This window comes from Enoplosus armatus, chromosome 21, assembly GCF_043641665.1.
Source record: "Enoplosus armatus isolate fEnoArm2 chromosome 21, fEnoArm2.hap1, whole genome shotgun sequence".
Lineage (NCBI taxonomy): Eukaryota > Metazoa > Chordata > Actinopteri > Centrarchiformes > Enoplosidae > Enoplosus > Enoplosus armatus.
The window spans coordinates 1,204,207-1,217,500 of record NC_092200.1 but is presented as its reverse complement, the minus strand read 5'-3'; the positions used below and the strand labels follow the sequence as shown (position 1 = coordinate 1,217,500).

General features: G+C 42.6%; 1 protein-coding gene across 1 annotated transcript in view; it reads left to right on the top strand.

Annotated features, from left to right (window-relative positions):
- rreb1a (ras responsive element binding protein 1a) overlaps positions 1-13,294 on the top strand; it is an 83,362-nt gene that overhangs the window by 49,447 nt on the left and 20,621 nt on the right. Inside the window, exons 2-5 of the mRNA XM_070927915.1 lie at positions 284-385; positions 11,398-11,490; positions 11,588-11,819; positions 12,672-12,741. Coding sequence (XP_070784016.1) covers positions 11,403-11,490; positions 11,588-11,819; positions 12,672-12,741 — 390 coding nt within the window. The 5' untranslated portion in view covers positions 284-385; positions 11,398-11,402. The remainder of the gene's footprint in view (positions 1-283; positions 386-11,397; positions 11,491-11,587; positions 11,820-12,671; positions 12,742-13,294) is intronic.

The following is a 13,294-nucleotide window of genomic DNA, read 5'->3' as shown; positions in this document are numbered from 1 at the left end:
ATTGTTCGGCCTGCAGGATGCTGGCATTATGTAGAACTTTCACGTGAATATGTGCACATAATATATGTATTTGATTATTGCTGTCACTTTTAAAAACAACGCTTTGTCATGTAGAAGCTTGATTTGTAATGAAGTACTTCTTCCATCATGCAGATTGTTTTTGTGTGTATTAAAGTTGTTTCTTACGTGTGTGTGTTTGCGTACAGCACAGTGTATTGTGTGTGTTTTTGTTGTGCGTAGATGTGTGTGTCACTGACTGTCTCTCTGTGCTCTCCCCCTGCAGTGTGAGCAGTGGTTGCAGACACACACACAACAAACCCCGCCCCCTCCCGCCCCGCCCCGAGACTCGAGCGAACGAGCGAGCGTTGCTTTACGAAAAGGACGGGTAAATATGCTCCTCCCTCCTTTCATCCATCCATCCATCCCTCCATCCATCCGGCTGTCGGACACAACAAACACACCCCATCGCTCTGCCTGCCGAGCTTCTTCACATCATCTATCTATCTGTCTGTCTTTCATCCCTCGCTTCCGATATATCGCGCCACACCACCCCCCCTCTCGTTTTTCCTCATTCTCTCCCATCGTTCAGCAGCATGGCCGTCATCCCTCCATCACCGTCCTTCGACCCATTTTCACTTTTATTCCCTCCCTTTTTCATTCTTGAGCATTTCCGCATCTCCTCCGTCTTCCATCCGCTCCACAAAAGTCTGTTTGCGACACACACACACACACACACACACACCTGTAAACGCTGCATCACCTGCCGCTTCCTCGCTGCCTCCTTGTCATGTGATCACCTGTCAGCATCACATCACTCGCTCTCATCAGCTGTAGGTTTTGTCGAGATGAAAATGCTTCCTGCTCTTTAAACACACGACTGCTGACTCTTTTGTTCTTTATTTATTCCACCATTAAGACTGTTTGTGTGGCTCCATCTTTTCATAGAAAATGGCTGCTTCCTGGTTCTGTTTGCTCATTTTTCTGATTTTGTCAGCAGTTTTTTGGGGTTCCTCAGCGCTCCCTCTGTCAGTTAATGTTTTGTGTTTGCAGCAGTTTAAAGTTCAGTCACAGGTTTTGTATTTTAGACTTGTTTATTGCCTTTTTCATGCAGTTTGCGTCTGTAGCTGCAGGGCAGTGAGCAGTGATCCAGTAAGATTCTCTATTAACCTTGAAGAGATTTTAATTTGCACATTCACGCTTCTTTTAATGTTTGTGTGTTTTTATTGACATGGTGTCTTGAATCTTACCCACATTATAACTGTCTTCTTAACTACACACAGAACCAAATCTGTAAATCACGGCTCTCAGCATATCAGTATCTGAATTAAAGGCTTTGGCTTTATCTTGTGCTGTGATGAGTTGTCCAGTCGGCTCCCTGTCTGCTCTCTGCTGAGTTGTTTCTCCTCATTTTTCTTGTTTCAATCAGCTCTTGGATCCTGATATTCCTCTGAAAAGTTCATTGCTTGAATTCCACATACATTCTGTATCAGCTTGTCACAGCTCCTCATCGAAGCTCAATGATGTTTACAATGAGTCAAATATTCAAGATGTCTTGTGCATCATTTTATACACATTTCCCTCACATGCAACCTAACAGATTTGGTATTGTAGGAAACTTTTTTTAAGTAAGATTCTGTGTGTTGAAACAAAGTGTGTTTTACAGAATAAAAGACTAAGAATATGGGATCAATGTTGATTTGACTTCTACTGCAAAAATGTAGGAAATCAGTGTCAGGGGACTTTCATTTCTTTTCTAGCTATGAAATAAGAAATAAATTCTAAAAAGACAAACATGCAAATATAATAAAGCAGAATAATACAAAAACCAATGTATTTAGTTAGTAAAACAGTAAGTTTTGGTGAAAGATCATCAGTTTGCACATAAAGTACAAACTAATGAGAGAAAAGATGAAACGGGGCACACAGACGGGATGAATGTGTGTGTGTTTGTTCATCTGAGAGAGACAGAGTGAGTAGAGGAATCTGCGTCCTGATTGGCTGAGAGCTGGCAGACATTTTCCACAGTCAGACTGTTCAGTGGTTGGCTGAGACACTCCCCTCCCCCCTCTGCCTCCTGGCTCTGGTATGCCGTACAGTAGAGCTGACACACCGTCGATGCTATCTCAACACTTTATCACGTCGGGTCTAAACTCCACTCCACTGTGTGTGTGTGTGTGTGTGTGTGTGTTGACTGCACAGCAAACACACACCAGTCAATCTGTAACCAAGCTGGAGGGTGGAAAACACACACACACACACTGAGAGAGCGCAGGAAAGAGCCTGAAAGACAAGATGATGCAAGAGGAGGAGGAGGAGGGAAAGACGAGAGGGAGGAGAGAGGATGAGCAGAGGGAGAGTCGGAGTTGCACACATGCATCAAAAGTTAAACAAAGAAACTTTTGGTTCTAACTTTTGCAAAGAAAAAGGAGAAAGAAGGAAAGGCCAGATACACTAAATGGCCAAAAGTATGTGGACACCCCAGTCCATCTGTGCACTTCTGGTCTTCAGGTCTGTGTTTCCTGGTTTGGGCTCTTTGTTCTAATGAAGGGAACTCTTACAAATACAGCTGAAACAGTAAGTCAATTAAAAGATTTGTTAATTGACAGAAAATGATAATTATTTAGGAGCACGTCTGCTGCTAAATGTAATACAAAAATGAGTGAAACTGTCACCCTACTCCTTCATCTACATCTTCACGAAAAGAGAGGTCACCCTGGTCTACAGCAGTTTGGGAACTGCTGTTTTAGACGTTAGTGTTCTTCCAGCTTTGTGTTAACTGTTTGTCCCGTTCCTGTTTCAACATGACAAAGCCCCCGTGCACAAAGGAAGCTCCATTAAGAAGAAGTTTTCCCAGTTTGGTGTGGGAGAAGCCAGGCTTATCAAACAGCATCAGTGTTGGACTGAATGGGAGCAAATCCCTGGTTCCAAAATCAACCATGGCATGTGGCTGTAATGTTCAGGTGTCCATATACTTTTGGCCATGCAGTGCAAAGAGAAAAGCGTTGTATCTGCCTTGGGATAGTCTGTGTTTAGTTTCATGAGTGTGCATTAACAAGTTAGGGCAAAGTCCTGCTGCGAGGGGAGCGGAGGAAGGAGGGCCGTCAGGAGTGCAGAGCAGTGGAGGATGGGTAATGGCAGCTGAGTGTTAGATGGTGGTGTTGGGGGGGGCTGAGGGGGGAAGTCAATGAGAGAGAGAGAGAGAGAGAGAGAGAGAGAGAATGCCCATCAATCTCTCTCGCTCTGAACACACTCGCACATGGGGAAGCAGCAAAGCACTCTCTTGTGACTCCCGTGAGTGTGAGCTTCCTGTTGTGGTCGAGACACAGAAACAGAAAGAGACACAGATGAAGAGAGAGAGAGAGAGATTCTTCGTCTTTCCTCAGACTCCCACATAGTTTGGTGACTGGCGTGGTTGGCCGAAATACCAGCATGAGTTTGATTTTTAAAGCGCTCACTGGCAGGAAAGAAAATCCACCACATGCAGCCATTTTGGCATGCTGAGTCAGTGGTTTTAGGCGTTTGGTTGTAATGTTATTGAGCATCAAGTGCTGCACCCAGTGCTCTGCCTGTTGAATGCCACTTTGCACTGTGATGTTAAGGTGTCCACATACTTTTGGCCATAAAGAAAAGACAGAAAGGACTCTTCTAGTGGTTGTTTCTGTTTGGGGACTGAAGGACTGTATCAAACTATTGTTAAACCCCCTGAATAGTTTTCATTTACAGATTTTGCACGTCATACTGTCCACACTGTTGAATTTGAAGCTGTAAACATTATAAATATAAAGGTGTAGTGACAATTTCATACTTGCGTATAATTAAGAAAAATAGCTGTCATGTTTTACTAGTTTTTATTACTTGTAATTTCTAGTTGGATGTTGACATTAAGAGCTTATTAGCCTCTAGTTTGATGAAGGCAAATATGATAACTTTACTTCAGATGCTAGCATCATCAATATTTTGTATTTGTGGTTCATTGTTGGTTTTATGTTGGTTTTAGGTGAATCAAGTCATCTAATCCAAACTTCGTTAAACTTTTACTGTCAGTGTTTCACCAAGGATTATATTTAGACAAATTAACCCCCTAAGTTAGTTGCCTGTGCTGCCATTGTAGTTTAAATTTCAGCTCAGGAGTGCTCTCAGCAGTGGTTGACTGTAGGCTAATGAAGCCTGGATGTATGTTTAAAGAAATGTTGCCTGGAATCTGGTTTTCCCTGTGTGTCTTTGGGGCGTTGAACTGTGAAGCCATTTTGAATGAGATGAATAGAGAGATAGATGGAGAGAGAGCGACAGTTAGGAGGAGGTAATAAATAGCCAACATATGGTCACCGGATCCTGTCCTCCCCCCACTCCTCCATCTATCTCCCCCATACATCCCTCCATCCCTCACCTCGTGTCTCTACTGCTAAACACAGACTGTTAGCTGACACCCGGGAGGACGCACATACAAATATCCCACCTCGCAAAAAGAGAGCGACATAAATATAAATGGAGAAGGTTAGAAAAAAAAGAGGAAGAGTTAAAAGCAGAAAGGGTAGGAGGAGAGGTGAGGATGAGTCCTGCGGGGCTGTTTGCTTTCTACAGCAGGTGTCAGTTTTGTCAGTTTGCCTCTGGCTCTCTGCCTTGTGGGGCTGTAAATGATGCTAGCTGGCTACGCAGGCTGCTAACGTTTTTTTAGCTTATAACTAGCAGTACACAGTTTGGTTCATTTTTGGTACAGCAGGAAAATTAAGCAAAATAAATGCACCCACCATGACACCCCGACTTATGGAGTGGTAGTTAGCATCTAAAGATAGCATCTGTACTCTTTCCAACAATGCTAACTGCTAACGCTGGGCCAACACTGTTTAAAGATGCCAGCCAGCTAACAGAGTATAAGCTAATGCCATTTAGCTCACCAAAAACTAAGAAACATCTGTTTCTTGGGAAGCTACCAGTGCCACGCGATGCTAGTTTGTTAGCTTTAAAAGCAGCTAGCATCACAAACAATGCCACTGAGTTAGCATAAATTAATTGATTAAAATTAGGAGCTGACTGAAAGAATATTGGTTTATTCAAATGTTAATATTAGATTAATTGTTTTAATTGAATAAAGATGAGAGTTATGATAATGAATCAACATGCTAAACATGCTTACTCACTTCAGTTTTGGGACTTTGATAGGTATCTGAATGTCAAAGCCATGCTAATTAGTTGTAGCCCCATGCTACGTAGCCTGCTAACACAATATAGTGCATGTAGGTTGCTGTGGGATGCTAGCTATACTGCCAGAGTCTCTGAAGGATGTTAGTTAGCTTCCTCAGCTATGAGATAAAAGCAGGGTTATTTCAGGTGTTTAAACAGAATAAAATCATGTTAACAGACATTATACACTTGAAGTTATAACAAAAGAAGTCATTTATGATCCAGAAGCTGATGTGGATTGAGGTTTTACTTGTAGTTGAGTGATAGAAACTTGATGCACGTCCCTGCTGTGACTCTGCTGTCCAGATTTTATGTCCCAGCTGTCAAGTCAGATGAAAGGAGGCAGGGACGGAGAGGATTTATGGGGTTCAGGTGACAGGAAACTTTTCGACTCCTGCCCTTCAACTCTCCCTCCATCCCACACATTCATCCATCTCTTCGTCCATCCATCCCCCACCCTCCCTCCTCCTCCTCCTCTGCAATGACTGTCTGTCACTGGGTTACATCTTCACACAGGTGCCACACACAGCAGGAGGTTTATGTTGTTAAATCATTGACCTCAGTGTGACTGAAAGAAAGACATGAGATGGCAAACTGAACCATTTCAATTAAAAATAGGTCTTGTAACCGGCCTAACTATCTCTTATATAATTATGATTTAGGAACCACAGACGGAGTGTTAGAGCATTTGTCTGGAAGCTGTCGGTTAAGTGTTTCCCGCTGTGGACAGATGATGTGTGTTCAGCTGAGTGTGCCAAGTCAAATGCTGCTGAGGTCAGGGCAGTTTGGAAACGCCAAAATGCTTCACTTCCAAAAACAGGTTGCCACAATCTGTGAAAAATAGGTTCTTTCTTCACTATCTTATTGCAACTCCTCCTAACCTTCTTATTCCATGATCCCAGTAGTAATTTCTAGGCCTGCAACTGCCGATTAATTTAATTATTGAATGGCTTGCTTTGTGCAACCATTAGCCCAAAACCCAAAGATATTTAGTTTAATATCACAGACGACTAAGAGAAGCTGGATGCAGAGAATTTTGGTAAGCTTTAAAAAGGACTAAATAAATAAAATAAAAAGGAAATGAAATCAAAACATCAGATAACTAACTTTCTGTTGGTCGTTGCAGCTTCAGTCGTTTATGATTTGAGTTTGCCATTAATGCTCTGCTGACATCTTATTATTAAAATGTGTTAGGGTTAAAAATACAACAGATAATATTGTTATGTATCCATTAATGACCTTGAATGACAGACCTGTGAGGCATCCACATTACTTTAGTTTTATTTAGCACAAAGTCAGATATATCAGAGTCTCCTTGTCATATTTCGGGGTTAGATGTTGATGTGACGGCTATTTACAGGTCAAAATGTGTAACTCTTGAATGACATGAATGCTGGATGAGTTTCTTACTGTGCAACTTAAGGCCTCAACTGTTCTTTTTTCCATGTTAGCTTTAACGTCATCTTAACTTTATTATCCCCAAAGGGAAGTTTGTCTTGCAGCAAATGGAGCCTAAAATGCACCTGCAGATGACACTAATAACAGTAAGAAGGTGTTTGAGTGCCAGGACTCCTCCAGGTCCTGTGTGCATGCTGGTGAAGAGTCAAGATGATGTGTGAAGCCTGGCAGCGTCTGTCAGGGTCACATGTATCGTGCCTTCCTGGTTCTTTGTTTTGTTCTTCTGTGTTATTTAACAACACGTGTGTTTTGGTAGTTAAGAGAAGGCAGAGAGGAAGAGGAAGTGATGGAGTGATGAAGCTGGAGAGAGGAGGCAGGGGTGCATAAATGGAGCAGCAGTCTTTGTTTGCAGCACTTTGGCACAGAGAGACAACTTTTCCATCACACAGATACATCCATTTACTCCCTGGCTCCCACATGGAGACCTTTCCTTTTTTGTGCTTTTGCATGGATGTGCAAGAATGTCAGGATGTCAGCGCTCTGTGTGTGTGTGTGTGTGCGTGCGTGCGTGCGTGCGTGCGTGCGTGCGTGCGTGCGTGTGTGTCTGTGTGTCAAAGCTAGTGTGAGAATGATGGCTGTGAGCAGATGCAGTAGCATCAGCTATCACACACACACACACACACAGTAAATTCAGTACAGTACAGTGTAGACAGCATTATGCACACACCCATATACACACTGAGGGATTAATAGTTATGGATCCAGAAATGGATAAAAAGAACTCAAGTATAATATCTTTAATTTTGAATCCCCTTTTAAAAAGTTTCCCAGCTAGCAGTATTGCTGTATGGTTGGCAATAATGGCATAATGGCCGTTTAGGTGGTCCAGACTGAAATATCTCAACAGCTATTGGGTGGATTGTCCTCTGACTTTTCCTCTAGCGCCATCATCAGGTCAACATTTAACTTTGGTGTATGAAATATCGGCAACACTTATGACATTCCTAATTAGCAAACAAAAATAAAAACTAAGATGGCTGCAGACTCTTAGTCTCGTTGTTTTTTAATCTCTTTGAGAGGAAGCTTGATTTTATATTTGAGCTACAAGTAAAGGAGATCAGAGGTCACCGTGTCTGATGATATTCTTGTGACCCTGAAATGTCTGGAACAGAGAAGTGACTTGATTTCATCGTAAACTGGAGTCACTGTAGGACTGCAACTTGTGATACCAACAAGTTTCATTCCTCCCTCATTCTTCCCTTCCTTCCTTCCTTCCCTCCTTATTCATCATTTTTACTTCATTCTTTCACTTTCTTCCCTTTTTACTTCTTCATTTCCTTCCTTTTATATTTCTAACATGCTTTTTTTTAATAACGTCCTTCTTCCTCATGCTGCCTCTCTTTCTGTTTCTGCTTTCCCTTTCTTTCTTATTTTCTTTTTTTTCTTCCTTTATTTCCTTCCTTTTTATCCGTCCTATGCCCCCCTCCCTTTGAACCCACCGAATCTCCCCTCTTTCTCTCCTTGTCATCCCCTCCTCTCCATCCTTCACCCTCCCCCTCCTCCTCTTCGGCCGTCTGTTGCCATTCGTTTCAACAGGCTGTAAAAAGTGCTGCCTGAGCACTTCATCAGCCAATCACAGCGTCCATCCGTGTGTGTGTGTGTGTGTGTGCTGAAGACGAATGATGCTAATGTAAAAAACAATCCAGGGCTAAGCTTCAGATGTGTGTGTGTGTGCGTGTGTGTGCGTGTGTGTGCGTGTGTCGGTGCACCTGCCACGGCCATGTTACAGTTTGTCATGTAAGAGCAGTGATACAAGGAGAGGTCAGTGGAAACACCACACACACACACACACACACACACACACACACACACACACACACACACACACACACACTCGGCCAGTTGTCACCAGTCACTCGCAGAGCTCCACTCGTCCTCATCCTTTCTTTCTCTTCTCCTCTTTCTTTTGCTTTCCTTCCTCCTCCTCCATCTTGTTTTATCCACCTACATTCAAGAACTGTAAATTAGCAAATTCAAAACTGATCATTTAAAATACGTCTGCAATCGTGTTTTATTTCCAAAATGTCGCCATGATCTTCAGTTAACTTTTAAAGGCAAGATGATACAGTTTAGACAAAGCTTTATTGATCCCTGTGGAGAAAACAGGATTCAGGAGACAAAAGGAAACAACATATGAGAAAGTTAAGAGGTTAATAAAAATGAATGTGTTGATTATATTATTTTTACATTAATTTAGTTTCAAAATGAAACCAGATTATTTGCACAAGTCTAAATGATTCATATAAAAGGCTAAAATCGAACCTCAATGTTTTTTAAGTACTGAAAGTTGGCATCAAATCTGTGGTCAGATTCATCTTTACTTTTTCTTTGATCACACAGTTCCAGATTTCACCCAACATGTTCCTGTTTTTAGGTATTTTATTCTGACGAAGTTGTTGTTCAGCTGCTTGACTGAAGACAACATTTACTTCACATTTGAGAACTTTTTGCTCCTTTTTGTTCATTGAAAAAAGAGTTTTGTGGAAAGTAATCTGTATATTTTATGTCTGTACTGTCAGTTTTGAAATGATATCAACCCCAGTTCACATCTGATTGCTCGCAGTGTGTCCACTGGATCCCGTCTGCTTTAGTACACACAGCTGGACTTTGTATTTATATTAACTTAACATTAACTTCCAACTTTGCTTTTTCTTATTCTGTCATTTTCACACTTTCTCCTCATCTTCATTTTCTCCACTGCGACTGCTGCAGCTTCTCCTGTTTTTACATTCATTCCAAATTCCATTGAACTTTTCATCATTTCTTCATATGTTCTCTGCTTCTCTCTCTTCCTTCTCTTAGTTTTTCTTTGAATATGGAATGTCACACACCCTCTCCCACCCTCCAACACACACACACACACACACACACACACATATAAGGCCTCTCTCTGAGCTGGAGGAGGAAGTGGCCAGCTCTGGAGAGAGTCTTCCTGTGGGGGCTGCCAAACAGGAAACAGTAATTAGCTCTCTTCTTCTTCTCTCCCTCTAAGAAAAAAAACCCTTTTCTTTTCCCTCCATCTCTCCTGAATCACATCATGTCATTCTTACTTTTCCCTCAAAAACACATCTCTCTCTCTGTCTGTCTGTCTCTCTCTGTCTCTCTCTCTCTGTCTGTCTCTCTCTCTCTGTCTCTCTGTCTGTCTCTCTCTGTCTCTGCCTCTGTCTCTCTCTCTCTCTGTCTCTCTCTCTCTCTGTCTGTCTCTCTCTCTCTCTCTGTCTCTCTCTCTCTCTCTCTGTCTCTCTCTGTCTCTGCCTCTGTCTCTCTCTGCCTCTCTCTCTCTCTCTGTCTCTGCCTCTGTCTCTCTCTCTCTGTCTGTCTCTCTCTCTCTCTGTCTCTCTCTCTGTCTCTCTCTGTCTGTCTCTCTCTCTCTCTCTGTCTCTGCCTCTGTCTCTCTCTCTCTGTCTGTCTCTCTCTCTCTCTGTCTCTCTCTCTGTCTCTCTCTCTCTGCCTCTCTCTCTCTCTCTGTCTCTGCCTCTGTCTCTCTCTCTCTGTCTGTCTCTCTCTCTCTCTGTCTCTCTCTCTGTCTCTCTCTGTCTGTCTCTCTCTCTGTCTCTCTCTCTGTCTCTCTCTCTCTGTCTGTCTCTCTCTCTCTGTCTCTCTCTCTCTGTCTCTCTCTCTCTGTCTGTCTCTCTCTCTCTGTCTGTCTCTCTCTGTCTCTGCTTCTGTCTCTCTCTCTCTCTCTGTCTCTCTCTCTCTGTCTCTCTCTCTCTGTCTGTCTCTCTCTCTCTGTCTGTCTCTCTCTGTCTCTGCTTCTGTCTCTCTCTCTCTCTCTGTCTCTCTCTCTGTCTCTCTCTGTCTGTCTCTGTCTGTCTCTCTCTCTGTCTCTCTGTCTGTCTGTCTCTCTCTCTCCTGTGTGTCTCTGTGTCTCTCGGCCATGTGTAGAGGCATGTATGTCCAGTCGGCTCTGAGCCAAGCTTCCTTCTCTTTAAGATCGAAGGTCACGGCTGCCGTCCTCTGCTGTCTCACATCACATCTTCATCCATGTTGCTGATATTGAAATAAATCAGAAACTAAAAGGGAAACACGGGGAGCAGCTAAGGATGCTGTTATTAAAGAGTCGTCTTTGAACCGCTAAATATCCCACTTTGGTTTTCTTTTTCCGTCCATTTATTCATTCATTAACTCTCCTCAGTCATTAATAGACGTGATTTGCAAACTATGAAATACTTTAATGCACTTCTGTAGCATTCAAAAAGTACTTGTGAATATTCCTCTGTGAAACCAGATACTCTAGTTACAAGCAGGCTGGGAGATTGACATGAGCCTCCAGCCAACATTCGCAGGTCCTGTGCTATTCTAAGTTAGCCTTCAACCTTCACACACCAGCCTTCAGTGAAAAATCTGCCCGTTTAATGTGTCCTCAGTTGGCATAGAAAAACACGTAGTAGAAGATGAGTTAATACTATACAAGATTTACCAGGAGCCAGTCTTTAATGCGTTTCACAACAAGACTTAATAAAAGTTCAACCTTTAATATTTGTCCCCTTTTTTTCCTGCCATCTCTTACCATCTGAATCCACGTTGCAAGGTTATGAATTGAGATTTCATTAACATGAAGTCTTGCTTGATGGATCATTTGAGGGTCGAAGTTACTGGTAGTCACTGATGATTTATAAAAGGTTTCAACTAATACTCTATAAGCTCTTTATGTTTTCTAATACGCTAAAAAATACATTAAATGAGACAAAGATGCTTCTTCCCTGCAAAGTTGTGCATATACTGTATATCTTAAAGTTTGTGTTTTTTATATTTCAGCAGTCATGGAAAACTCCACAGAGGAGCAGCGAGAAGAGATAAATGAGGGAGAGTCAGAGCTAACGGAGGAGAAAACGCACAAAAACCTCAAAGGTACCTACCAAACTTCTTTCAAAATTTGATATATTTTAGCCCAAGAAAAAGTGCTGCGATTACAACCTCAAATATGCCCGCAAATTTCATGATGTAGCGATCAATGGAGTGATGGAGGAGTCAGCGAGCGGAGGAGAGATGCTACAGAACGGAGACGGAGGAGGAGGAGGAGGAGGAATAATGGGAGCTGAAGGAGGAGGAGACCTGTCCTCCATCAACGCCATGATGTCAGCGGTGATGTCAGCAGCAGGGACCATCAATGGCGGAGGAGATGGAGAAGGAGGGAGTGGAGTCACCTCAGCCAACTCCTCCGCCGGACCCTCCCCGAGGTGAATACTATAGTTTTTACCTGTTTAATACAAACCACAAATACTTTACACCACTGCCCCCCATTTTCTAAATAATAGTAACTTATTATTATTAGTAACCAGATAGTTAACCCATCACTGTCATCACCGTCACCTTTATTTATAACTGTCCATGTTGACGTGTTCAAAGTCGCTCTGATAGCGGAGACGTTAGAAAGCTGCTGAAAAGCATTTCACATGCAAATTCTGTTGTTTTTAAAGTCAAACCGAGAAGATAAACAAGCAGACAGGATCGTGAAAATGATAATGTCCGCTTGGTCATTAAAAATGTTGCTATTCAGCTGCCGTGTTTGAAAACCTGAATGTCAGAGTGTCCCTGAACGCACCAAGAGGGAGAGTTTTCAGAACAGTCCTTGTTCTCACGTTTATTTTAGGTTTCATGAAGGAAAAAATAGTAATTTGACAGCATGAATTATTAATGCGCTCTCATTTTGTAATACAGATAATTTGTATATTTAAAGGATGTTAAAGTTAACACAGCGCTGTTTAAAAGGCAAAATCTGACGCATATCTAAAATCTAAAATTGAAACAAGACTACATGAAGTCCAATTATTTAATTAAATCTCCCGGCTCTGTACACTTCCACTTCTCGTCTTAAACTACAAAATGAAAGGTGATTAAATGCTGACTGTGCACCCCAGTCTAAACAGGAAACGCATCACATTAACTCCTTAGCATCCTGTTTAGATTTAGATCCACAGCGAGCCTTTTGAGGAGGTAAATGGACACAATTACACATGTGAAACTACCTTTAAGCAAACTTAAAGTTAATGTGTGTGTAAACTGATGACTTTCTTCTTCTCTGCTTGAAGCCCCTCCCCCAACAAGTCACTCACGGCAGCCATGAGAGCCCCGCCCAGCCGCAATGCACGACGCAACCAGGTACACACACACATGCGGTTAGATCTGTAGGTGGCGCTGCTCACTTCCTCGTCTTCTTCTGATTATTCCACACTAACCAGACACATGAGACACGCATCACTTCCTGTGTGGCAGAAGTTCATGAAGTTCATGAAGCTGCAGGTTTACAGAGTCACTTAACACTGAATCTGCTTCTTGAGTTAAAGGACTTCATGATTCTGCTCCCAGTCTGCAGAGAAAAAGATCCATGATGCTTCTCTCTCCTTGTTTCCTCTCCTCTCCTCTCTCCTTGTTTCCTCTCCTCTCCCCTTGGTTCCTCTCCTCTCCTCTCTTCTTGTTTCCTCTACTCTCCTCTCACCTTATTTCCTTTCCTCTCTCCTTGTTTCCTCTCCTCTCCCCTTGTTTCCTCTCCTCTCCCCTTGTTTCCTCTCCTCTCCTCTCTCCTTGTTTCCTCTCCTCTCCCCTTGTTTCCTCTCCTCTCTTCTTGGTTCCTCTCCTCTCCTCTTGTTTCCTCTACTCTCCTCTTGTCACCTCTCACCTTATTTCCTTTCCTCTCTCCTTGTTTCCTCTCCTC